Here is a 25,345-nt window from a genome sequence, read left to right as displayed (position 1 = left end):
CCTCCCCCAAGTCTAGAGTCTATTAGACTTCTGGACCCTCCATCCTCCATCCACTAACCTCACCTTCTTTGCCCGTGTCTATTGTTCACAATTCCATCTCCCCCCCCATGGAGCAGCGTGCGTTCGCCTTGATTGTGTCATGACGTTCGTTCAATCACCACTGCCGCTCAGTCTCTAGAACATGAAGCATGTCCTCTCCCCGTCGCGCCCGACGCTAAACCACCTTGTCACGACAGTACGCCTCTTCCACCGTGATCTTCATCTTCAACAGCATACATCAGCAGTCGCCGATGGCGACTGAGGCGCTCTCCTAAACCTCATATACCTTCTCCTTTTCAACACACCCCGTATACTCACCCAGCCGTGCCTCGTCCTCCAACCAGCTTTTCTCCACCGGCATCTCAACTCCTGTACCAAGCGGCAATCCATTTGCACGGCCTTTCATTTTTCTTCAAAAAGGGAATCACTACCTGCGCCTTGGGGCTATATCCGATACCATTAATGCTACTGCTGCCCCCCTTTAATTCTCTTCTCTTAGTGACCGCCTGTCCCGACAGCCGACCGCCTACCCGCCGCACCCCTCCTTCACCTCTCGGAAACCATCAGAAGTTACATGGGAAGCATGGCATATCGGGCTGGCGATCGGTCGGAAGGCCGACGCAGCTCAGAAAGCTCGGGTGCACATAGCTGGCTGTCACAAGAAACCGTCAGAGAAGGTCGCGCTCCGCATCAGCAGCACCACCATGCCTACTCCCATGGGCGGAGTGTTTCCCCGCTCTCCGGAGGTCGGGAATTGACAAGGTAGGAACACCCGCATTATATATTCCCTGCCTGTCCATTACCCTCGACTACCTGCGTGATGCTTCCTCTTGACAGCCCCTGTGCTGCGCAGGATTATCCGAGCCATGCCGGATGCTTGTCGGTGCACCAGACCCGGTGGTAGACCCAGTGACATGCGTTTGTTTGAGTGATTAGATGGTCTACAAAATATCCGTGAGAGGGAGTGTGTCGAATCAGCTCATAATGGCCATCGTGCACCTCTCTCGAACGTGGTTCAGTACCTCTGGCCAATTCCTATATCCTTGTTCCTCCCTCGATTGGGTGTTCAGTCCAAATGCGACCGCGTCTTCACGGGGTTTCACACAAAGCGAACGCTCTTCATGACTGCGTTATACCGTACTGACACTCCATAGATCCAATTCACGGGGCCGCAAAACACCACCTTTAGGGGTTCCCGCCGATCTCTATAACTCCATATTCTCTTGGGCCTCCCCAGATTCAACTTCGACGGACCAGCGCAAGCCGCCACAATTTGGTAGTCACAGAAAAGCAATGAACATGCTAGGCACCGATGGACGAAACCACTCCTCCGCGTCTGACTCGCACGGGCGGCCGTCGAATTTGAGCATTGGCCCTACAGACATCTCTCATCCTGACCCCTCCCTCTCGTTGTCCTCCTCCCCAAAGATGCTGGCGGCCGATGCTCCTAGTACCTTCTTTCATGACTACTCGGAGCAAGAAGCCTCCCCTGGCTCCGCCACATTTCGTCCCGGAACCGCCCAGACATACACAAGTGAGCCGCTCGACTTGGATTTCAATGTTGACCACCGGAGACCCTCGGTAGCTAGTGCTATGACTGCCAGTAGCCAAGGTTCGAAATCCAGTACGGGTGCACTGTTCCGAAAGAAGCTGCAGGGGTTTTTCGGCGACGAATACCAAGGCAATGGAGAATCCAAGCACGATTCGGACAACAACACTCAGACGTCGATCTCGAAGCCGTCGTCGATCGACTACTTCAGAGCTCGAGAACGAGCCAATTCAGATGGATCACGCAGCACCGCGGATATCTCACACGATAGGAACCATTCAAACCACACGAGACCTAAAACCCCTCTCCCGTCCAGCGAAATAACCCCCTGGATGTACCAAAGCTTCAACGTGAGTCAATGTAACAAGCAAGGCATCCGTTAACTGTCGCGGTTGCCTATCTCCTTGAGAGACCAGCTTGAGTCGTGCTGATGCAGACCTCAACCAGGATATACCTCAATTCGGAGAGGCTCCCGTCCGCCAAGCGCCCACAACCGAAGGGCAGCGTGCGGCCGCGGCCCAAAGAGATCCTAATCGGAGACACTTTAGCGGCCACCGCCACTCTCGGAGCAAAGAAGAAAAGCCAACGGCGGCAGGTGATCTTGCTGGCTACCCAGCCCGTCCGGCAACGGGGCGAGACGATCTTTCGCTTGGACTTCACCCATCTAGGGAAGGTAGTCTCAATTATCCGACTCCAATGACCTCGACAACAACCCTGGGACGTGCCACCAGTCCTACACCCAGCGTTCAAAGTGCCTACGCCAAGGGCCAGGGCCAGAATTCTCCGAATGCTCAGCCGGGGAAACGTTCTTTCCTCGACAAGATACGTCGCCCAAAGCATGGACACTTGAAAAATCTAGCGACCGGGAAAGCCGTGCAGGAAACCACCAAAGCTGCTGCATCGAAATTGGCACGGAGAGAAGCTTCTCCCGCCAGACGTGGGAGACAGGGAAGCATTGAGAGTGCGACATCTTCTAGGTATAATGACGGAGAAAGCGACCGGAAAAAGGATAGTAAAGGCCTAGTGATTGGCTCATCTAAGCTACGCGCCCGGCGAGGTGCGGGCAATGAGTACCCAGCTGGCAAAGACCCCAGGTTCTCAGATGATTCCAATATGTGGGCTCTCGACACAGACCTCTCGCATATGGAGGGCATCGTCAACCCGCCGTCTCCAAGTGAACGGGGTCGGATGCCAGATGGAGCTTTCGCGCAGATAGAAGATCGGTCGAACCGAGATAACCTCCCCGCCGGGAACTGGGATGCGCCCGAGAGTTGGCATGTTAAGAAGCAGAAGGATGATATATCATCCCTACTGCCAGATGATGGCGTTGAGCAGCCTGGTCCGACCATCTCCGAACCCGACGGCGTGGGTTATTTCATACGAGTGTTTCGCGCTGACTCGACCTTCGCGACTCTTTCGGCTGGTTTATATGCGACTGTTGCTGATGTCCTCTTACTCCTCGGTCGAAAATCTTTCCTCACTGATCATCTAAATAATTATGAGTTAGTGATGCGAAAGAATGATCTCTCCAGGCAGCTCGGCCCGAGTGAGATGCCCATTCTCATGCAGAAGCGCATGCTCGAACAAGTTGGTTATACCGAGAAGGACAAGATTGAGGAGATTGGCCGCGAAGACCATAGTTATATTCTTCGATTCACCTTCCTCCCAGCCCGTATTAGTGGCTACAGCAGTCTCGAGAGCGAGCCCGTCCTCAACAAAAACCAGAAATTCAGTCACGTGGATCTATCGAACCGAAGCCTGGTCACTATTCCGATTACCCTTTACAAGAAGGCGCCCGAGATCATATCATTGAACCTCTCCAAGAATTTATCGTTGGATGTGCCTAAGGATTTCATTCAGGGGTGTATCAATCTACGAGAAATAAAGTTCATCGGCAACGACGCTCTTCGATTGCCTGCGAGTTTCGGCCTTGCAAGTCGACTGACATATCTTGATATATCGAACAATCGGATAGAAGACTTGAGTCATGCTAACCTGGATAGATTGCATGGTCTTGTCAGCATCAAGATGGCCAATAATAGGCTAACAGAGCTTCCCGCCTACTTTGGCAATTTCCAATATCTGCGGAGCTTGAACATATCATCGAATAACTTCCAAATCTTTCCAGAGCTGCTCTGTGGCCTTAAGTGCCTTGTGGACTTGGACATCAGCTTCAACAACATTTCCCAATTGCCTCACTTGGGGCGGTTGACGACACTCGAGCGAATTTGGATGACAAATAACATTGTGAGGGGTTCGCTTGATGATGTTTTCCGAGGTCTCGACAATCTCAGGGAAATCGACGCGAGGTTCAATGAAATCACTAATATTGACTGCCTTTGCCTCCTTCCACGGTTAGAGCAACTGGTCATTGGCCACAATGCCATTTCGAAATTCAAGGGATCATTTCCTAGATTGCGGACTTTGATCCTCGATCACTGTCCCATGACACAATTCGACATTGATGGACCTGTTCCAACATTAACATCTCTGAACATCGCTTCCGCAAAGCTGGTTCAGTTCAAGGACACGCTGTTCGAGCACCTGCCCAATCTGCAGAAGCTGATTCTTGACAAGAATCATCTCGTATCAATGTCGCCCCATATCGGAAAATTGCGCAGGCTCGACCATTTTAGCATGATCAAAAATCCCCTGGCCTCGCTACCTGCCACCATTGGCTGCTTGACCGAGCTCAAGTATCTGAATCTAAGGGAATGCAATCTTCGGCGACTGCCACCCGAGATTTGGCACTGCCTCAGGCTGGAGACTCTGAATGTTTCATCAAATGTGCTGGAAGGTTTCCCTAAGCATGGCAGTCCCCAACCTCAGCTTCCACTTGACGCAGCTGCTGCAACACCTGCAGTGACACCAGGATTGTCGAATAATCCTAACTACGAAGACCTCGGCGCAGTTGATGAAAAGGAAGCACGCCGGCCAAGCCAAGCATCAGGAGCTGGTGCACTTAGCACCGGAGGTTCACCAAACGGGACTGCTTATCGAAAACCCTCTATCGCCTCATCATTAGGCCAGGGGGGACGGAAAGTGTCCGCTGCGTCTCGTTCGCTCACTGATGGAAGCCCGTCTTCCCGCAAAGACTCCAATTTCTCACAACACGTTGCAACGACATTTGGAGGATCACTGAGGAATCTCTACCTAGCAGACAACCGATTGGAGGACGATATTTTCCGAGAATTATCGCTGATCCCGGAGTTACGCGTCGTCAATCTTTCCTACAACGAATTGACAGAGCTTCCTCAAGGATTATTGCGACGTTGGCCATTGTTGACCGAGTTATACCTTTCGGGCAACGAGCTCACCTCCCTCCCGTCCGATGATCTCGAAGAAGGCAGCAACCTCAAGGTCCTGCACATCAATGCGAACCGATTTCAAGTCCTTCCGGCCGAACTCTGCAAAGTCAGCAAGCTTGCAATTTTGGATGTTGGAAGCAATGCCCTCAAGTACAATGTCTCTAACTGGCCGTATGACTGGAATTGGAATTGGAATCGTAACCTGAAATACCTCAACTTCTCCGGTAACAAACGATTGGAGATCAAACCTCATGCGTCCTCATTGGGAACGCCCATCACACCTGGAACAGATTTGACTGACTTCAACTCCCTGACGCACCTCCGCGTTCTCGGCTTGATGGACGTCACCCTCACAATCTCCACAATACCCGAAGAGACAGAGGATCGTCGTGTCCGGACTTCCGCTTCCCTAGCTGGGTCTCTTGCATACGGTATGGCCGATTTTCTGGGCAAAAGCGAACATCTTTCTATCTTTGATATGATTGTTCCTCGACTCAAGCCCGACAAAGTGGAGACAGTGGTAGGGATGTTTGACGGTCAGTCTCAGTCTACTGGAGGATCTAGAATCGCCAAATTCTTGCACGAGAATTTCATAAACACATTCTCATCCGAGCTCAAACGGATTCGGACCGAAGACTTGGAGACCCCACTAGATGCACTCAGACGAGCATTTTTGACCCTAAATAAGAACATGGCATCTGCGTGTTACAAATCGATTGACCAAGATGTGCGTCACTACCAGGAAGATCCTGCGGATCAGAAGAAGGTTCGGTTGAACAAGGAGGATGTTCATTCAGGCGGAGTTGCCACGGTGATCTACTTGAATAACATGGATCTGTTTGTTGCCAATGTTGGGGATGCACAGGCTATCCTTGTCAAATCCGATGGCTCGTTGAAGCATTTGACCCGAAACCATGATCCTGCAGAATCCCACGAAAGGGCAAGGATTCGCGCTGCAGGCGGATTTGTCTCCCGCAACGGTAAACTGAATGATACCCTTACTGTCTCAAGATCGTTCGGCCACTTCCAGATGATGCCTGCAGTTATCGCGGCACCCCACACGATGCATCTTAATCTCACAGAACAGGATGAGATGATCATTCTGGCGTCAAGAGAACTGTGGGATTATGTGACTCCGGACCTTGTTGTGGATGTCGCTAGAGCTGAGCGAAGAGATCTCATGATAGCTGCACAAAAGATCAGAGACCTCGCTATTTCATTTGGAGCTAACAATAAACTCATGGTCATGATTTTGGGCGTGAGTGATCTGAAGAAACGGGAGAAGATAAGGTTGAGACCCAGCCTCTCCATGGTCGGACCTCCCGAGGATCAAATCATACCCAGTACGAAGCGTACCAAAAAACCGCGTGATACCCCTGGCGATTCCAGACTCGCACGCTTTGACTATGTGGACGCTCCTGTTGGAGAACTCGCTATCATTTTCACCGATATCAAGAAATCCACAAGCCTCTGGGAAACTTGCCCGGACGCGATGCGCTCAGCTATCCAGATTCATAACGACATTCTCCGTCGTCAGCTGGGTATCATCGGTGGCTATGAGGTGAAAACGGAGGGTGACGCTTTTATGGTCGCGTTCTCGACAACTACGGCCGCTTTGCTTTGGTGCTTTAACTGCCAGACGCAGCTTCTGGAAGCGGAGTGGCCAACCGAAATTCTTGAACAGCCACAGTGCCAGGTTCAGTACGACATGGAGAACAACGTAATCTTCCGCGGGTTGTCCGTCCGCATGGGTATACATTGGGGTGAACCTGTTTGCGAAAAGGATCCGGTGACCAATCGCATGGACTATTTTGGTCCAATGGTCAACCGTGCCTCACGTATCTCTGCCGTCGCAGATGGTGGACAGATCTTTGTGTCCTCAGATTTCATGAGTGACATTCAACGCAACTTGGAAGTATTTGCTGATAGCGAACGGGCTGCCTCGACTGGCTCCGAAGAGAGTTATGCTGTGGACAACCTGGGGTATAATATCCGACGCGAGCTACAGCAGCTCAATAGCCAAGGCTTTGTGATTAAGGATCAGGGTGAGCGAAAGCTGAAGGGCCTTGAGAATCCGGAGCCGCTCTATTTGATCTACCCCCATTCACTCTCAGGGCGTCTGACGACCTTGGACAAGGATGCGTCCAATGAGCATGCCCCAACCACCATCAGCAAGCACTCGCAGCTCGAGATCCAAACGGATCTCATCTGGCGGCTGTGGGAACTGACTCTCCGGATAGAGAGGCTCTGTGGCGCCTTGGAGTATCCTGGTGAAGTCCGACTCAAGGAACCGAACGTTGCCTTGTTCAACGTTGTGAAGAACCATGGCGGCGAACTTGCAGATTCAACTGTGGTCAGCCTGGTGGAACAACAGGTGACGCGTATCGAGGTGAGCACTGACAGTATTCTACGTGAAGATATGTTCTGATGAAATCCAGGTCTGCGTCAACACTCTGTCCATTCGGCACATGCTGCGACCATTCAAACCAGGCGATCAACTCAGTGACCATGCCACGCCCATTGCTGATCTCATGCAAGAATTGCAAAACCGGCTTGAAGAGTACCGTGTTCTCAAGGAACAGGTAGCTGTTAGTGCGGGCACTAGAACAAGCCACAGATGAAATTCACAGCAAGCAATCTGATGCCACTTCACTGTTCTTCTCTTCACGAAGGAGAGAGTCTATCTGGCGAGACGAACCCTGGCGGATCTCGTCCGTACTTTATAATCCTGATGAATATAGTATCGCGGGGTCTTTCTAATCAATCATACTTGTATTTATCATCTCTTCTCATTCCCGTTTATTCTTGTTTTCGCATCAACCTCTTGCTACACTTCTGCGGGCGTCTCGAAGGAGGGCGGGGTGTGACAGGGAATCGCAAAGCGTGGGTTTAGGAGCCAAAGGTGGCAGCGTTGTCCTTGTCTACTGGTATGCATTATGGATACCTGGTAATTCTGTACTGAATGGAAAACCAATTACTATGTGTCTGAAGGTGAAACGGCCTAGGTAGAGTGTACTGCAATATGTAGTCTCTAGACATAGTACTATGAGACATAGTACTATGCATAAGTGGTTCAATGTATAATTAGTCAGCTATCACTGGCGGGGAAGGTAGTTATCCAATCCCGTGAGTATCACACCGTCACATGACTGATGTCCATAACGGACCCCCTTCCTGTCATCCTCAATCAACTTAACTATCAACTTCTCATCGAACAACAATCGCCCTCCGTCGATATTTCCTCAACACTCCCTTGCAACATCACTGACTGTGATGAGAACCTGCCCCAGCCGTCTTCGTGGTTGAATCTCTTACTGGCCAGTTGGCTTCTTTGGTCCGTTTGCTGCTTTGGCTCGACCCGCGCTCTCTCGTTGCCCTGGAGACGATTCGTTTTGACGGATCTGCGTCTCTGACGAAATTGGGAAATCATCGGAATCAGGATTCTCGCTTCAGATTTCGGTGTCGACCGCCCAACCGGCTTCTTTTTCTTACTCCCCTCCTCCCCACCCCCCGGGATTTTTTTTCTGCCGTAGCACCATCACTATCTTCAATTTTCTTTCCCTACCCCTTCCTGGTGGCGTTGATCACTGCTAGGATCACTCTTCCATCATGGCGGACGGCTTGGAATATTTGGCTCCTGACTTCGACCTGAACACGCTTACTGTTCCGCGTCTCCGCTCCATCCTTGTCAGCCACGATGTGCCTTATCCGGCCTCAGCCAAGAAGGCACAGCTTATCAGCATTCTCGAGACAGAAGTCTTGCCACAAGCCAAGAGATTGTTGCGCGAACGAGAGAGGGTGAGGAGGACCAGTGAGGGTATTACGGATATGGGAAGTCGCGCTTCATCAGTGGTGAGCGATTACAACGATCAACACCATGAATCTGGCCGAGAATCAATGCCTCCCCCGCCAACACCTTCCACTGTTTCGACTGTGACTGGCGGCCGGCGCGCACGCTCGAGACTCAGCACCAGAGCATCAACTGCCGACACGGAGGATGTCCATGTATCAGCCACGCCTTCCGCTAGCTCGAGAAGAACTGTCCCCAGGTCGACCAGCAAACGGCTTCGCGCGTCCGACACGGAGTCTCACGATGACCTGACTGCAACTCCTGTCCCATTCAACACCGCTACACCCCGAAAGTCGACCGCCCGCAAAACACGCAAAAGTGAAATGACACCTGCTGCCGCACCGCCTCCGGAACCCGAGACCGAGCCAGAACCGAAGACTCCCTTCTCGGCGGTCAAATTAGAACCCAAAGAAGAGAGTGTCTTTACTGATGATAATCCTTTTCAAAGTGGATCGCCAGCCCGTTGGGAGCACCGGAGCCCCAGAGCTTCTAGTATTGGACGGAAGAGCGTCTCGCGATTCTCGCTCAACTCCCCCGCTTCTAGCAACGGGCTGCGGTCCAGAAAATCTATGACACCCGTGGACATGCATGCGGACGATGGATTCACCCCTACCAAGCGATCTTCCTTTGAGTTCGCCATGCCGAAGTTGAGATCACCACAGCAGCCCCTGGAGGTACCGGTCAAGTACGAGGACAGCGACAGCGAAGTCAGTGCCGGTGAAGAATTCACTCCCGAGGAGCAGTTGGCACTTGAGGAAGACCGAGCCCACTTGATGTATCCGCCAAGCGCCCCTATCACTCGACCTCAGAACTCGCGACCAGCTAGCCGTGCTGCGCCTTGGGTGATTATAATCGCTCTTCTTGCTAGTTTTGGCGCTTGGTGGCGCAAGGAAAAGATCGAAATTGGATACTGCGGTATTGGCAAGCCTACTTGGTCTTTGGCGGAAACTCGGGTTCCTGAATGGGCTAATGTTCTCGAACCGCAATGCGAACCATGCCCTCCCCATGCCTTCTGTTACCCTAACTTTGAGGCTCGCTGTGAACATGATTTCATCCTCAAGGCGCATCCTTTATCGCTTGGCGGACTCGTACCTCTTGCACCCACATGTGAGGCCGACAGTGAAAAGGCGCGCCGAGTCAAAGCTGTTGCCGACAGAGCTATTGAGACTCTCCGCGACCGCCGGGCCAAGTGGGAGTGTGGAGAAATCGTGCCCGGTGACCAAGGCGAAAAGGGCCCGGAAATCAGTGAATCCGAGTTGAAGCAAGAAGTCAGCAAGAAACGCCGCAAGGGAATGAGTGACGCCGAGTTTGATGATCTGTGGAAAGGGGCTCTGGGTGAGGTAGTAGGCAAAGAGGAGGTCGTCACCCGAGTTCAACAGTAAGTCCTTCTTAGTCTCCCCCTTCTGGACCACTGTATTCGCAGCACCCTGGCTTTCCTCTGGCGTCACCCAAGGATTCGGATTCTGACTTGTATGATGGCACTAACAGTGATGCCCACACTATTACAGACCATCTTCTGTCCTCATCCTCACGTCCACCTCCGTCAGCCGACTCCCCCTCACCTGCGCGTTCCGCCGTTACGTCCGACTCTCTCTCCTCGCGTATCGACTCCCTCTTTCGATTCTAACCCTGGCCGCCTGTTTGACCCTGTATATTCGCTCCAAGATCCGGGCTCGCCGCTCGGATATGGCTCGGGTCCCCGAACTTGTGGCCACCACGCTCGACCGTCTCGCGACACAGGCAGCTCTGCATGCTCGCGGTGCGGCCCGAGAGCCATACATTCCCATTGGACAGTTACGTGATGATGTGCTCCGATCTGAACTGCGCGGAAGTCGGCGTGAGGGTCTCTGGAAGCGCGTGCGGAGTATCGTTGAGGGCAATGCCAACGTCCGGGCTGCCGTGCGGGAGGGTCGCGGAGGCGATGTTGCCCGTGTATGGGAGTGGATCGGGGGAATTAGCAGCGTCCGCAATGAGATTGAAAGCGGCAGCGGCAGCAGCAGCACTGATGTGCATAAAGTGCATTTCTCACCTGCGTCGCCCGAGGACGGTCGTCCCTTGGTCAGCCAGACTTCTACCCCCGTCGCCCGAAAATGGGATGAAGGTCGGCCAATCTACTGAGACGACCTCGAGTCTACGCCGAGGTCCCAAGAACATTGGAGACAGTATGATCTCTCTTTTTGCACCACTTTTTTTCTGGTCAAGCGCGATTTCGCTTCCTGCATATTTTTCAAGCTTTTATCATTATCAGGCTATCTTGTAATCATCATGCCTTTCCGTGATTCCCCACAGTCGATAGCTAGCAACCAGAATTTTCTCGTCTTGTCCACTTTTTCTCATATCTCTAGCTAGTGAGTGGCTGCTGTACACAACTGTGTAGATGGAAATGTATCTCAGTTTTCAACCTGAGTAATGAATGAATTGAGCTATACCTTGTCGGGGCTAGCGGATGGGCCGGGGGTTCTGGCTTCCGCTTCGTCCGATTTGGGCTTAGTCGACCGCCAGTGACTGCGAGAACAATGCCTTTCTTCTGCTCCACTTCACGTCGCCTATTCTCCCAGACGAGGATGAAGGTCAAGCTTGATGTTCGCACTCTGATTCAGGTGCTCCTTTATCTATATTCTATGCTACCTATCGAGTAGACTGAGACGCACCGAGTTGGGGAGTGCCCTCGGATCGTCTGCGATGCGGGCCGACCAGGTGGCTTGAAGCCGGTGTGGATTGCAGACAACATGGATGCAGACAGAACACACTACAGACAAACCTCGCTAGGCGATGGTGGGCAATGTGGACCTATGGCGGCATTAGTCGATATCGGAATCAGCGATTAACATACCAACTTTGGGTCAAAGGGGCTGGTCCGCTCGCTTGGTGATCCATCAGCTGCCGTCCAAAGGATTCCGAAGGAAATTATATCCGCGCCACTCCTGCATTCGAATTCGCCAGAAGTCCACAGCGTCCCACCGCGAGCGTGGCTTCGAACCGTGTAATCCCTTGCTTTATCCACGACAACCTGTTCTTACTGCCTGGAGAGAAGTTCCGAGCAATAATGGGGCGCTGCAGACAAGGGATGTCATGCTCCTTGTCACGGCGTCAGACGAGGCTCGAGAGTCTCGGCAGTGCCGCAGGGAAGTCCCCTCACTTGAACCAGGACTGAGATCTCTGTCACAAACTCGCTGCACTGCTTGAGGTTGTTGTCGGTCAGCTCTCCCCGGAGTTGACAGAACCTTGTCTGTCTTCACCGTCATTGTGGCTTCGTCACCTGCACGTCAAAACTAAGGTGCAACTACCGTTCCAGCCAGCGGTTCCCCTCATCTTAACCTAACTTAAAGCCCAGTCCCATTCGGCCGGCAGGTTTCCCTTGAAGACCATTTGGTACCTAGAAAGAGTTGAAGGGGGGAAGCATGAATGGGCTCACTGGTCCGTCAGCAAGCGGGCGAGTGCGGCCCCTCAGCGTGTCCCCGCCAACTCTCCCTCACTCTCTTGGCCGATTAGGGAGACCCGACTGCGAAGACTGGAGCTGCCACAAGACCAATTCGAGGACTGATCGAAGTCATCATCAGGCTGTGCAGGAAGAAAAGGAATTAGACCAATTGACGCGTAGAAGACCCCAGATGCTGCTCCCTAGGACTGCCAATTTCGAGTTTGGTTGCCTTTCCCGTCTCAGTCAAGTTTGACTTTGGGTGCTTCTCCTAATTGCCCCCGTCAGGCTCTGGGAGGGGGAGAACTTGTAGTCTCTGGCACTGGATTTCCTCGATGTTTTTTTTTTTTTTTCCCCCTCGATGCTGGCTTGGCTGACTCGCTCGGTCTCGCACCCACCCATCCATGCTCATTCTTTCCCCTAGCTTCAGAACATCTGCAGAAGGCTGCTGTAGCGAGAAGTTTAGCAGTTCGGACCAAGCATGATTCTTTTCTCTATTATGCCATAGACGTGTCTCCTTGGAGGAGCTCTCCTTGTCTCGTTCTTTTCTACCTTCTCCCCTATCCCGAGGAATTTGATCCTCCGTTATTTTGCCTTAAGGTTGTTTCAGTCATAGTACCCATCTGGGCTGAAGCATGATCCAACAAGGTGTCACGTCCTATCGTCCTATTGCGCCCAAGAGTGCCAAGGAGGATGGAGATCGAGATTCTACTCCCCCGGGCTCATCCTCCGGCAAGAATAGTGGGAAGACGCGGCGAGCATCTCACGCGTGCACTGAGTGTCAGCTATTGCGATCCAGGGTATGTACCGGCGTTCTTTGACTTGCAATCCTGCTCTTCAAACTCCCCGCTCGCGGTTTTGATGACGGATTTTTCCTGATCCCTCTTCCAACTCGGCCTCGGACCCGCCATTTTCTGACATGGAGATCTCCGTTACAGTGCACCCTAGACAAAGCAGAACCTCCCTGCGTTCGTTGCCGGATCCACGGCCGTGTCTGCAGGTTCGAAAACAAGGACAAGCGCCACAAGGAGGCCGAGAGGCGTACCGAGCAACTGCTGGGGTTCTACCAAACCATAGTGGAGGGCGTCATGGATTTATTGCGGATGGAGAGCGATGAACTCACACAGGAGGTTTTGACCAGAGTAAGGCAGCCCGACGGGTATGCGAGCCTTTATGCCCTGGTGCAACAGCACCTGCCGCCCCGCAGTCCTCGGGAAACAGATGAGTTTGATAGCCAGGGGTCTAGCGACGAGTCAATCTCCAACTTGCCGGACATCGTGACGGGGGATGTACAGAACACCTACTGATAGCCTGAACGCCCTTCGCGGTCAATCGTTTTCTGCTGCAGCCCTGGTGACACACTGGCTGCAGCCGGCAGTCCTCGTTCGGATGTGCGCACCCCCACCATGGCCCATCGCGTCTGGGGCTGCGCATAGCGTCCCTGGTCGATGAGATATACCGCGCTAGGGCATGCAAAGAGCGGGCAGGAAGGAAGAGCGGCAATCAGCTTGACTCGATACGTTGCTGGTGTTGGGACAAGCTGGAATAAGGATTGTGAACATGACCGAACCGGAGAAGCAAGGAAAGATGCGGGTGAATTCGTCTTTGACCCTGGTAGCCTGACGGGTATCTCTCGAGGCCGGAGTTGATGTTCGTATGTTGCCACAGGCACTGTGCCTTTGAGCCAATGTGTCCACGAATCTCTCTGCGGGCAACCCATGATGTTGCCACTCAATTCAAAATGGAACACTGAGGCGATTCTACTGTATAGTATCGTATCCTTGGTTTGCCCATTGCTCCAATGCTAGGCGTAGACCATGGCATGCTTTTCTCTGTTGAATGTCCTCGAATGTCCTCAGGACTTTATGGGAAGCTTGGTGGTTGTGACGCTGTGGTGCTACATTGGTTGGCATCATATCAAGCGTACGTCAAGGGTCTCGTTTGAGCAGATTTTCTAGCATGGCAATCATCTTGCTGAAAATCTCTGATCTCACTAGTTCATATTGTGCGCCACAGTGCTTGCCTTGGTTTATCAGAATGTCTCAAGTTACTGAATCTATATTCCATTCCAATGAACTTTCTATGCTGCCGACTCACGATTGCACTACTACTAGTATTCTGACTCGGAGTGCATCCATATTTGCATATGAATCTGGATCTACATCTCTATGTTTTTTTTACTCACCGTAGTCCTTGCTAAGACGTCTTTCAGACTGACTGATGAATGGTGCACTATTTAGGTCGTAGTTGTAGTAAAGGAAGGGAGGTTCCATTCTTAGTCGATCTCTTGGTCGATCTTCTCTCCTTCAACCCCGCAGTTTGTTTTCCTCCCCCGCCTTTGGAAATCCGCCTACGAACAACTTCGATCTGCTTCGGATAAATGTCGAATTCTCCCCCACCCGGAAATGTCTCCCTTTCATGATTACTGCTTGCAATCGCTCTTCTCCATCGCGACCCATTGATATCAGCTTCCTGGACTGGTACCATATCTTTTACTCAGCTTACCGTGAAATCCGGGGTTTATCCATATGGCTGCCACTGTGCTCGCTGCGGTGGACAGTCTATCGCCCCCGGAAAACACAGCGCATAACAATGACAATAACACCGAGACTCACACCCACCATCGATCTCGATCCAGTACCAATGACCGGAATTCAGTTTCTACCAAGCGCCAAAGAAGGACTCTCGGGTCATCGTCCGTGCTCAAGATCCATACCCCTCGTCAGAAGATCACCCGAGCGTGCGATCACTGCAAGGAAAAGAAGACCCGGTGCAGTGGGACTATTCCCTGCGTAAGATGTACGCGCCTATCACTTGCATGTGAATATAACGCCGCCTACTCACGAGGCCTCCCTCCTGAGCCTCTGCCCGCATCCATTGGCGATCAGCCGGAGGACACCCGGACGGTCCGGGGCCCAAGAACCCGGCGCTCACAGTCAGTGGCATGCTCCTCGCCACTCCTTAGATCAAGCTCCCACCAGGCTTCGTATGCTCACAGCAACCATCTCACCTCTCAGCGCAATTCACCAGACCCAGCGGTGACCGACCTGGAAGGAAACTACCTGGGGCCGGCCTCCGGCTTGTCCTTTCTCAATCGCGTCTGGCGTCGCCTGCATCAGGACGAGAAACGGACTCTTCCGGATGCAGTGCAGAATGAATCCTCCTTTAAGAATACCTCGGTGTTCATGTTCGGAGATAAGCCATACACGGCACAGCACGATGCCGGGTTCACACTCCCTCCGTATGAGAAGGCGCGGGAATTGGTCAGTACTTACTTCGACCTGTCTATGGTTACGTATCGCTTTTTGCACCGCGGTAGTGTGGATCAATGGCTTCAACAGGTGTATGACTGTAATTTCTCCGTATCAAATCCCCCAACTGGCCACATGGTAGCTCGAACAGCTATAATATTTATGATATTTGCTGTGGCCACCCTATATGAGGAGCAAGACCTGGACAGTCGGATCGAGAGGCAGCATGGAAGGTGAGTAAGTCTCCTTGAGAAAATTCCTGGGATTGCTGCGCGGACTGATACATTCGCAGCGAGCAATGGTATGCGGCCTCTAAGGCTATTATTGCTCTTGAGTCCGGAGCCCCGCGGATAGAAACGGTTCAGGCGAGACTGGGCCTGTGTTTCTACTTACTCTCTTCCTCTAGAGCCAATGAGTGCTGGTACTCTTTTGGTACGACACTTCAGCTGGTGACTGCCCTGGGGTTGCACCGCAGGCACCGTGGCAAAGCATTGCACGATGGCAAGTCCTATCTGGAAAGGGAGCTTCGGAAACGCCTGTTCTGGAGCACATATACTTTGGATAAATATCTCAGCGTTATGTTCGGGAGACCGCGACTACTACATGATGAGGACATTGACCAGGAGTTTCCCGATGAGGCTCATGATGAAGACATGCTGCAGGGATCTTCGACTAGATCAGGGGTGGGCGATTGTATGATGACCGCTTCCGTTCTTCACTTCAGGTACGCATGACCCACGTTTCTCGTGCGTGGTGACAGTGATTGACTTCGCAGGCTGGGTTGTATACTTGGCGAGATATCGCGGCAGTTATATTCTGTCACTTCCCTACCCAGAGAAGCGTCATTTGAGATGGCTGCACGTCTCATGACGAAGCTTGAAGAGTGGAAAGCGGCCACACCTCCCCTGTTCAATAGTGTCCGTGCGACGAGCCTGATCCCTCCGCTATGTAGGCAGAGTCAGGTTTTGCAACTGGCGTACTCACATGCAGTGATCCATACGACCCGCTCATTTTTGCTGAACGACTTCACGGATCTCAACCGGATGCCGCAGATACCACATTCCTCAGTGACTCACTATGTGCTCAAATGCATCGCGGCTGCCGAGCAAGCCATGGAATTAGTGGATAGCCTAGCCCAACAGAGGGTCCTGATACAGTCGTTCTGGTTCACCCACTATATGTGCTTTTGGGCCATCATTGTGGTGTACATATATACCATTCAACAGCATCGATTATCTACTACCTTTCGAGTCTCGTGCCACGGAATCGAGGATGTCAGCCGTCTATATTCACTTTTCAGCCTTGCGGAAAGCTGCCAGCAGCATCTGGCGGAGGCTACGCGGAGGAATTCCCCGAGCCGTCGCTACAGCATCATTCTGGAGGAGCTGAGGCGGGAGGTTCGTAGACGAATTGGTTCATCCAGCGACACCTCGGATCAGTTTCGGGCTGTCTTCTTCCCCGGCCAGATGCAGGGCTCAGTGGTAGCTCCAGGGCAGATGAGCATGACTAGCATGTATCCATCTGGAAGACCTCTGGAGGCCGGTACTTCCAACTTGCCTGATGCGTTACCGCCAACTAACTTCACACCGTCACCGCTGGAATCGGAGATGGATCTGAGCTTTTTGAACAGCCTGGAGGGCTCTCTTCTGTGGACGCAAATTGATTCGTGGGTAAGTGAGAGCTGCTTCCATTGGACGTTCTTGATGCTGCAAGACTGACTGCGGTAGGCTTTTACGAACTTGGATCATTCACCCACACTTTAAATGTAGCATCTTAGAATTATGTCTTGGAAGTGCTAGTTCACTGGCTGTGTTTCTCTGGTGATTGACTGCACATATTGCATATACGACCTGGAATACTTTTGTCATTTTTCTGCCTTGCGTGAACACTTCTACTCTCATGTATGGTTTCTGGCAGTGGTTCTATTGACATGCTCCAAGTGCATGCATTGCGGTCGCAATGTAGCCTTTATGCTGTCGCTCAGTGACTGATGTCGTGATGCACTCAAGTCCGGAGAAATATCCGAACTAACCGGATATCCATCCACCACCATCAGCAGTGCATGACGAGGCCCTCCTACCATGAGGGTTAAGCATGCGGATTAGCGGCAGATTAGACGCTATAAGAATCAGACACTCGTCTGTACGTTGGAGGTCATGTTGAACTGATTCTATGTGAAATCCAGTGCCCTCAACTAAGATGCTATCCGCCATACTTCTGCAACCGCCCACTTTGCGCGCACCTCTCGCAAAGGACGACAGTGTCGCCTTCCAAACATCACAAAAAGAACCATCAACTATCGATGAGCTTGTGCGCCAGCGTGCCTCACTGGGTCCGGCGCAGCCCGTCATTTCCTATCCACACACCGGCATTGAGTATGTGGATTATCCTCTTCGCCAGCTGGATGTCTACGCATTCCGTGTGGCCGAAGTGTTGGCCAAACGCATTCCGCCTCGGACATCCTCCGCAGAGACTCCAGCAGTGATGTCGCTGCTGGGCCCTTCAGACCTGAACTACCTTGTGATGCTCCTGTCGTTGGCCAAACTCGGCCATTCTGGTCTACTGCTGTCCACGCGGATATCGGTCGATGCTTATGTGTCATTGCTGGAAAGAACACAGTCAAGACACATCTTCATCCACCCATCCTTCAGAGAAACGGCCGAAGAGGTCAAGAAGCGTGTTCCTGATCTGCTTATTGATGAGATCCCGACTGAAGACTGCTACGACTTTCCGGTCCCGGACGACGAAATCGACACCAATCTGACACCATCTCTGGATCCTGCTACAGAGGCCAAGCATATTGCGTGGATTATCCACTCCAGCGGCTCAACGGGACTTCCAAAGCCCATATTCCATACACAGCAAGCGGCCCTGAAGAACTACGCGGGGCACATGAACATGTCCGGATTCGTGACGCTGCCGCTGTATCACAATCACGGCATCAGCTGTCTGTTCCGCACCATCCATGCCCGCAAGCAGTTGCATCTCTACAACGCCAGATTACCACTGACGCGGCAACACCTCCTTGATATCATGAACTCCCACAATTTCGAGATTTTCTACGGTGTCCCCTATGGACTCAAGCTGCTTGCGGAGACCCCCGAGGGGATTGCTGCCCTAGGAAAGTTCAAGGCGGTGATGTTTGGCGGGTCAGCTTGTCCGGACTCACTGGGCAATCTACTAGTCGAAAACGGTGTGCATCTTATCAGCCACTATGGATCGTAAGTCTCTCAACGCCTGTTGACGTGGTAAGCTTGCTGACAGATCGTAGAACAGAGACCGGTCAGTTGATGATGTCGACGAGACCTCGAGATGACAAAGGGTGGGACTGGCTTCGTCCGTCAGAGTTCGTGCAGAAGTATCTGCAATTCGAGGAGCGCTTTCCCGGGGTGTTTGAGCTCATCTGTTTGGACGGCTGGCCCTCCAAAGTCATGTCCAATCGACCGGATGGCTCGTATGCTACTAAGGATCTGTTCGTCAAGCATCCTACCATAACGGCATACAAGTACTATGCCCGGCTGGACGATACGCTTGTTCTCGTGAACGGCGAGAAGGTGAACCCTCTCGACCTTGAAGGACGCGTCCGGCAAAGTTGCGCGGTCAGCGAGGCCATTGTCTTCGGGGCCGGCAAGGCCTGTATTGGGCTTGCTGTTATCCGTGCCCCTGACTCGCAAGCTCTGACTGACGACGAGATTGTGGAAGCCATATGGCCTGCCGTGGAGAGAGCGCACGAGTCCATGCCTGCGTTTGGCCAGCTCTCGAAGAACATGGTCCGTGTCTTGCCAGCGGATGCACAATATCCTCGCACGGACAAGGGAACCGTCATCAGACAGGGGTTTTACCGGGAATACGAACGTCTGATCGAAGAGGCCTATGAGGCTGACGATGCCACGACTGGGGCCTTGGTGCTTTCGGAGGAAGAGCTTAGGTCGTTTCTCAGGGAGCAGCTATCGGAGATCCTGCCGCCTAAGAGTCGAGGCGATTTGACCGACGATGCAGACTTTTTCGCCCTGGGCATGGACTCATTGCAGGCTACACAGCTGCGCTCCGTCATTTCGCGGAAGATTGATACGAACGGACACAAGCTGGGGTTGAATATTGCCTTTGAACAGCCGACAGTCCGCTCGCTGGCTCATTACCTGAACGGTCTCAAGACTGGTGCTAGGGACAGCGGCGAATCGATTGTCGAGCAGATGCAGGCGATGATCGACAAGTACAGCCAATTTGAGGAGCATGTGCCGTGTGCGAATGACTTGGATGGGCAATATATCGTAAGCTGTCGTTCCGTGCCGTTGTTGATGACTCTTTTGCTAATATGTACCAGCTTATCACCGGCTCCACGGGCTCTTTAGGAAGTCATGTTGTAGCCCAGCTGGCAGCCAACGCCAACGTCAAGAAGATCTACTGCCCCGTCCGGGCTGCCTCCCCCATCGACGCCTACACTCGCCTGCACCAATCCCTCCAGGCGCGCCGTATCTACACGTGCATGACCCCTGAAGCCCGCAACAAACTCGTCGCACTCCCCTCGGACCTCAGCGACCCTTGCCTTGGCCTAGCCCCTGCAGTATACACCGCACTCACCACCGAATTGACCACCGTCATCCACTGCGCCTGGTCCGTCAACTTCAACCTCACCCTCTCCAGCCTGGAAAAGGACAACATCGGCGGCCTCAGGAATTTATTGTCGCTGTGCCTCAGAGTCCAGCGGCCCCAGCCGGCGACTTTTAATTTTTGCTCCTCTGTCAGCGCCGTCGTCAACTCAGACCTCAACCCTGTCCCGGAAGCTCTGCCAACCTCTTTGTCTGCTGCACAGGGCATGGGCTACGCGCAATCCAAACTCGTCGCCGAGCACATCTGCGCTTGCGCCGCCGCCCAGACCCCTGGCTTTGGAGTCAGAATCCTGCGCATCGGCCAGGTCATCGGCGACACCGTCCACGGCATCTGGAACACCACCGAAGCCATCCCGCTGATCCTGCAGTCCGCACGCACCATCGGCGCCTTACCGGCCCTCGACGAGGACCCGCTCTGGTTACCCGTGGACGTGGTGGCGAGGGCTGTCATTGATATCTCTTCTACCCTCCCCGCCACTACCCCCCCTCCTGCTGCCGCCTCATCGACAACACCAACCCCATCCCCATCCCCATCGCCGTTCCCCACGGAAAGCGCAGACACAAACACTAGCGTCTACAACATCGTCAACCCCCAATCCTTCCACTGGACCCGAGACCTCCTTCCCGCCCTCCGCCGCGCCGGTTTGGACGGATTCGAGGAACTGCCTCCGAAAGAATGGGTGCGGCGTCTCCGCGCCCATCCAGACCCCGTCCGCAATCCGCCGGCTAAGTTGGTGGATTTCTTCGCGGGGAAGTACGATGTCGACGAGGCGGTGCTGGCTAGGCGGAGGCGGTTGGCGTTTCGGACGGAGAAGGCGAGGCGGGTGAGCAGGGGGTTGGAGGCGGCGGGGACGGTGGTGGATGGTGGTGGTGCGAGTGTGGAGAGGATGGTGGGCTGGTTTTTGGGAGGTGGGTGGGTGGGGGCGTTAGGCTGTCTCCCTGGATAGAGTGTAAATGATGGGTGGGGGGTTTAGAGTATATCGAGAATGTAGACCATTAGTTGGTTGGACGGTGTGTCTAAATCGGGTGTAGATTAGACTGACGCATGCATTGATGGTTTCAGAGGCATATATATCATTTTCTGTGGAACAAACTTATCGCACTATCTCCCTATACTGAGTTTCTACCCAGCAGTTCCCTACAAGTTGGGGTGTTAATCTACTACACTGGTTCAAGCTCTTGTTAAAACCTTGAGTAGAAATGTATCGACAGTGTCCTGTTGCACACATTAACAATCAACCAACTGCTTAATATACAGGTTACCAACCCACCCCGGTGCAACCTACATCAACAACCCACCCACCCAACCAAACCCTATGTACAAAATCAAAACCATCCATCACAAATCCAACCTCGGACTCATCACAACTCATCCTCCTCAAAACTCAACCTCCCCCAGGCCCCTGTCTCCCACCGCCTCCAGAACACTTTCCTTCACAATCCTCACTGCGTCCCCCCATCTCTTCCCCGCGCGCTGCCGTCGAAGCTCCCGCCGCTGCTGCCGCCGCCGCTGCTGCTGCAGTCCACCCGGGCTAGTAATCTTTCCGCTCGGACTGGGGGGTCGGAACGCGTCCTCTTGCGATGAGGAGGCCTCGAGCTTACTCTGACTACTGGTACTCCCAGTACTCCCACCATCAATAAACCCGTCCGAACCAATCCCAGGGTAATCATTCTCCACCAACCAGATCAACCACCGCACCACGGCGACGGCTTTCTCAAGGTCCCGCTCCTCGAGGACAACCCGCTTCAGGTACCGGGCGAGAGAGACGACGTCCTCATCAAAGGGGCCTGCGTCCTCGTCGTCGTCCCCCTCCCCCTCTTCGGTGTCAGCAGTACTAGCGCTGGACTGTTCGGGGTCTGGGACTCGGCCTGGGGCTGGAGGGTTGAAAGCGTGGTACCATGCTGAGATGGCGTTGCGGAGGTCCGGAAGGGACGAAAGGCGCTTGGAAGTGAAGGTTGGGCGTGGGGGTAGCGGGGGTAGTTGGATGGTCTTCTCGCGGTTGGGCGCAGGGTTGGGATTATTATGTGTTTGGGCTGTCGTGGGTGGTCTGGCGTGGGCGGATGGGTGGAGGGCGGGTCGTTGGAGGAGACGCGTTCGACGCTGTTCTTCGAGGATCTCGAGGCGGATGTCTTCTGGGAGGGCGGCGAGGAAGTCGGCGGAAATTTCTGTGGTTGAGGGTTGGTCGGCGGTTGGGGCTGAGGCTAAGGCTAAGGCTGAGGCTGGGGCTGAGGCTGAGGTCGGGGAATGGGGGAGGACGAATTTCGCTTGCGTCAGGGTGGACGCGAGGCTGGATTTGATGACAGGAGGGCGGCCGCGCCGTCGTTTGGTCGGTGTTGTGGGCTTGCGAAGCTTCAAAGAGCTCGAGGAGGAGGATGTCGGGCGTGCTGGGTTGGTGGCAGTGGCAGTGATGGTGGTGGTATTAGTGGTAGGGGCTGAGGTCCTGGGGTCGGGAGGCTGATCGTCCGGGGTGCTTGAGTCGCGGGTGTAGTAGCCTAGGACTTCGGCTCGGACGTCTTCTGGAAGAGCCATGAGCGTTTCCGGGTCAAGTTGCGACGGCGGAGGGAGCTCTGCACTGCCCGTGGGTCGTGGGCGTGGGCGAGTGGGCGGACAGGGAGAGGTCGAGCGCGTGTCGCGTCGCGATCGACCCTGGGCTATCAGTTTCGAGCGGATGTCGTTGGGAAGCTCTGCGACGACTTGCGGGTCGATTTGCGACGGGATAATGAATTGTGTCCCGGAGACGTTCAACGGCTTGTGGCCGCTCTCATGCATCGAGGGCACGGACCGGACTGTCTCCGACTCGCCCCGACTAGGGCTGTCTACCTCGTCGGGGTCTTCAGGTCGCTCGATGCTTTTGCGGATAGGTGATGCCCGGACAGGCGACGCCTTGAAGTTCAGCTGTTGCTGGCTGCCGTCAGGCTTGCGGGGAGACCCTGAGTTGAGGGGTTCGAGTTTGGTCATTTGGACCCCCAGCCCTCTCAAATCGCCTGGCGAGATCCCGAAGCTGCGAAGCATTGCCACAGCCTCCTTTCCGAGAGTTTCGGATGCACTGGTGGCTACGCCGAGCATGACGCTTCTGTTGAGTATGTCGCATTTGCCATGTCCCAGGTGCTTCACAGCCTCCAAGGGCGCGTCGGCTGCTCTCCGCATCACCTTCAGTGTCAACTGCTTGCCCTTGACAAGGCTCTCGACTAGTCGTTTGTGCAACTCGTCACATAAGGATCGAATAAAGTCTTCGGCCTGAGTCTGGTTGACAAAGCGGATTCCCCAATTGACTTCGGCAGACACAGACTTGCGTATCGTCTCGTTGCCGACCTCAGTCCGATCAATCCCTCGTGCATACTCCCAGAGTTTGACACCGGTCTTGGGACCTAGACTAGAGGTGAGCCTCTCCCGCGACAATTCTCGCACATCCTTCACATATGTGACGCCGAGCTCTTCCAGTTTCGCGCCCATGCTATGGCCGACACCCGGGAGACCTTGTACCGTCAGACCTCCTATGTAGTCGAGCACCTCGTCGGGCTTCAGCTGGAACTGACTGGCTGGTTTCGCTTTGCGCAAAGCTACTTTGGCCTGGAGGATGTTGCCACCAATGCCCACGGAGACTGCGCAGCCCGTGTGCTCCTTTACGGTCGCCCGCAATGCTTGCGCAATTTCATCGGCTTTGGCTTGCTCTCGGTAGATGGACCCTTCGGAAACTCCTCGACCATCCGAGCCACCGGCCTGCAAGCATAGTTCCGTAATATCCACGAGTGCCTCGTCAATGCTCACACTCTGAACGATGCCGTCTATAGCCAGAATGGCAGTATAGAACTTTCGACTTGCTTCCTCGTATGCCGGAAAGTCATAAGGTACAACCTGCAGACTAGGACACGCCTGTAACGCGCCTTTCATCCACATTCCGTTCTTGATCCCATGAGCGCGGGCCGCATAGTTGCAGCTTGCAATCTCAGAGCCGGATCCAGAGCCATGTGCTACCGCCACTGGCTTTACTTCCAGATGTGGGTGTTTCAGCGTTGATACAGCGGCGAAAAAGCAATCAAAATCCACATGCATGATATAACGTCTGGCACCAGCCACGGGTTTCGCCCTCTTGGACTGGGACTGCGACTTCTGCGCGGCTGCCGATTGGAGCTGGGCTTTGAGATTCGCCTTCCACGTCGACAGATGATGTAGACGGGACTCTCTGTAATATTGTTGGATGAACTCAGGGTTGACCACACTAGAGTTTCGCAGGCGGGGATCCGTCAAGAGCTGAGCGTTGTATTCCTCAGAAGTCATTTCTCCCTTGGAGGGACTGGCCTGTTGAGGCGCTGGCAACTTGGTCTCTGGAACTTCTCGTCGAGGAGAGACAGTTTTATGGCTTAACTCGTCTTGTTTTGACTCATGGTCTTGCGAAGATGATATTATATTGGTTTGTTGCGACGCCTGAACATTACCCGCCTCGTCCATCGAAAAGCTAGGAAAATCGCCATAGTCTGACTGCGAAGCCAGGTTTGGTTGTTTTTCACCCAAAACCGAGCCTGCAGTTTGTCCCGAAGGAGACCCTACAGGATTCGTTGCCTCCGCTGCCTGAAGTCGAGAGGTGTACCAACTTGCCATGCTCTGCTCGCGATAGCCCGACTGCGGGCTGTTGGTTTGACTAAGTATGCGGCCGTTGTCAAACTTCAACACTTTCTGGGCATGTCCCTCGTCGACGACTCGATATTGGTCCCAGGGGAGCAAGCGACCCGCCTGGACGCTTTCCACCACCCATGCCGGTTTCACGATCCGATATCTCCGGAACTCTTCTCGTTTCTTGGGGGTTAATGAGCTGGCGATGATATGGGTGGCATCCGTTTTGCCGCTAAGGTACTGCAGAAAACCACCACCATGGCTGACAATCAATCTGTGGAGGTCCTGGAGAGACGGTTGGGTGTAGCCGTTCACGTGCGCGACCACGCCTCGGAAGATTGGGGGATTCTCAGAAGCAGAGGAGCGTATCTCAGCGTCCAAATTCTGCAATTTGAGCTTCTTCCGGCGCATGTAGTCGGTGAAGCCACCAAAGGTGGAGGCTTCATATTCTTCGCCACCCTCATCTTCGAACTGATCTATAGTGATGCGATAAGCGATTAGCAACACGAAGGTGCCTGGCAGGCAGCACAGGAAACGAGAATAGTTCACTCACGACTCTGAATACGCTTGCGCACGGCGCTGGAGTTCTGATGCCAGACTGAGCCCATGCTGGGCTTCAGGAAGCAGCATGTTCGGGCAAGAGAAAGAGTACTAAGTAAGAATGCAGTGGTCTCTCCCGGTCGAAGCGTTTGGTCCTGAAGCCGGGCG

The 25,345-nt window shown here is 53.6% G+C and overlaps 6 protein-coding genes across 6 annotated transcripts; 5 read left to right on the top strand and 1 right to left on the bottom strand.

The window, feature by feature from the left end:
• Nucleotides 1-1,332: 1,332 nt before the first annotated feature.
• On the top strand, nt 1,333-7,517 carry acyA (adenylate cyclase acyA; the record flags this gene model as incomplete). Its single annotated transcript, XM_025571952.1, has 3 exons — nt 1,333-1,938; nt 2,036-7,285; nt 7,335-7,517. 3 exons carry the CDS (start codon nt 1,333-1,335, stop codon nt 7,515-7,517), a joined length of 6,039 nt encoding a protein of 2,012 aa, XP_025430161.1.
• A 594-nt stretch (nt 7,518-8,111) lies between these two features.
• On the top strand, nt 8,112-11,070 carry BP01DRAFT_322149 (putative sister chromatid separation protein (Src1)). Its single transcript, XM_025572751.1, has 2 exons — nt 8,112-10,124; nt 10,255-11,070. The coding sequence occupies exons 1-2, from the start codon at nt 8,506-8,508 to the stop codon at nt 10,862-10,864; spliced, it is 2,229 nt and encodes a 742-aa protein (XP_025430160.1). The 5' UTR covers nt 8,112-8,505; the 3' UTR covers nt 10,865-11,070.
• A 1,729-nt stretch (nt 11,071-12,799) lies between these two features.
• On the top strand, nt 12,800-13,471 carry BP01DRAFT_383974 (Zn(II)2Cys6 transcription factor domain-containing protein; the record flags this gene model as incomplete). Its single annotated transcript, XM_025577466.1, has 2 exons — nt 12,800-12,964; nt 13,103-13,471. 2 exons carry the CDS (start codon nt 12,800-12,802, stop codon nt 13,469-13,471), a joined length of 534 nt encoding a protein of 177 aa, XP_025430159.1.
• Nucleotides 13,472-14,692: 1,221 nt separating this feature from the next.
• On the top strand, nt 14,693-17,178 carry BP01DRAFT_383973 (Zn(II)2Cys6 transcription factor; the record flags this gene model as incomplete). The annotated part of the gene is made up of 4 exons (XM_025577465.1): nt 14,693-15,648; nt 15,708-16,139; nt 16,191-17,085; nt 17,143-17,178. The coding sequence occupies 4 exons, from the start codon at nt 14,693-14,695 to the stop codon at nt 17,176-17,178; spliced, it is 2,319 nt and encodes a 772-aa protein (XP_025430158.1).
• A 436-nt stretch (nt 17,179-17,614) lies between these two features.
• BP01DRAFT_299510 (putative NRPS-like enzyme) lies at nt 17,615-20,972 on the top strand (the record flags this gene model as incomplete). The annotated part of the gene is made up of 3 exons (XM_025571953.1): nt 17,615-18,636; nt 18,687-19,686; nt 19,740-20,972. 3 exons carry the CDS (start codon nt 17,615-17,617, stop codon nt 20,970-20,972), a joined length of 3,255 nt encoding a protein of 1,084 aa, XP_025430157.1.
• A 287-nt stretch (nt 20,973-21,259) lies between these two features.
• On the bottom strand, nt 21,260-25,345 carry BP01DRAFT_358060 (putative DNA damage repair protein Mus42). The gene is made up of 2 exons (XM_025575345.1): nt 25,191-25,345; nt 21,260-25,113 (listed from the first exon to the last, which is right to left on the bottom strand). Exons 1-2 carry the CDS (start codon nt 25,243-25,245, stop codon nt 21,404-21,406), a joined length of 3,765 nt encoding a protein of 1,254 aa, XP_025430156.1. The 5' UTR covers nt 25,246-25,345; the 3' UTR covers nt 21,260-21,403.

The sequence above is a fragment of the Aspergillus saccharolyticus genome (genome assembly GCF_003184585.1).
Source record: "Aspergillus saccharolyticus JOP 1030-1 unplaced genomic scaffold BP01scaffold_22, whole genome shotgun sequence".
NCBI classification, from domain to species: Eukaryota; Fungi; Ascomycota; class Eurotiomycetes; order Eurotiales; family Aspergillaceae; genus Aspergillus; species Aspergillus saccharolyticus.
The sequence above is the reverse complement of the archived record's forward strand: the minus strand, read 5'-3'. Positions and strand labels throughout refer to the sequence as shown.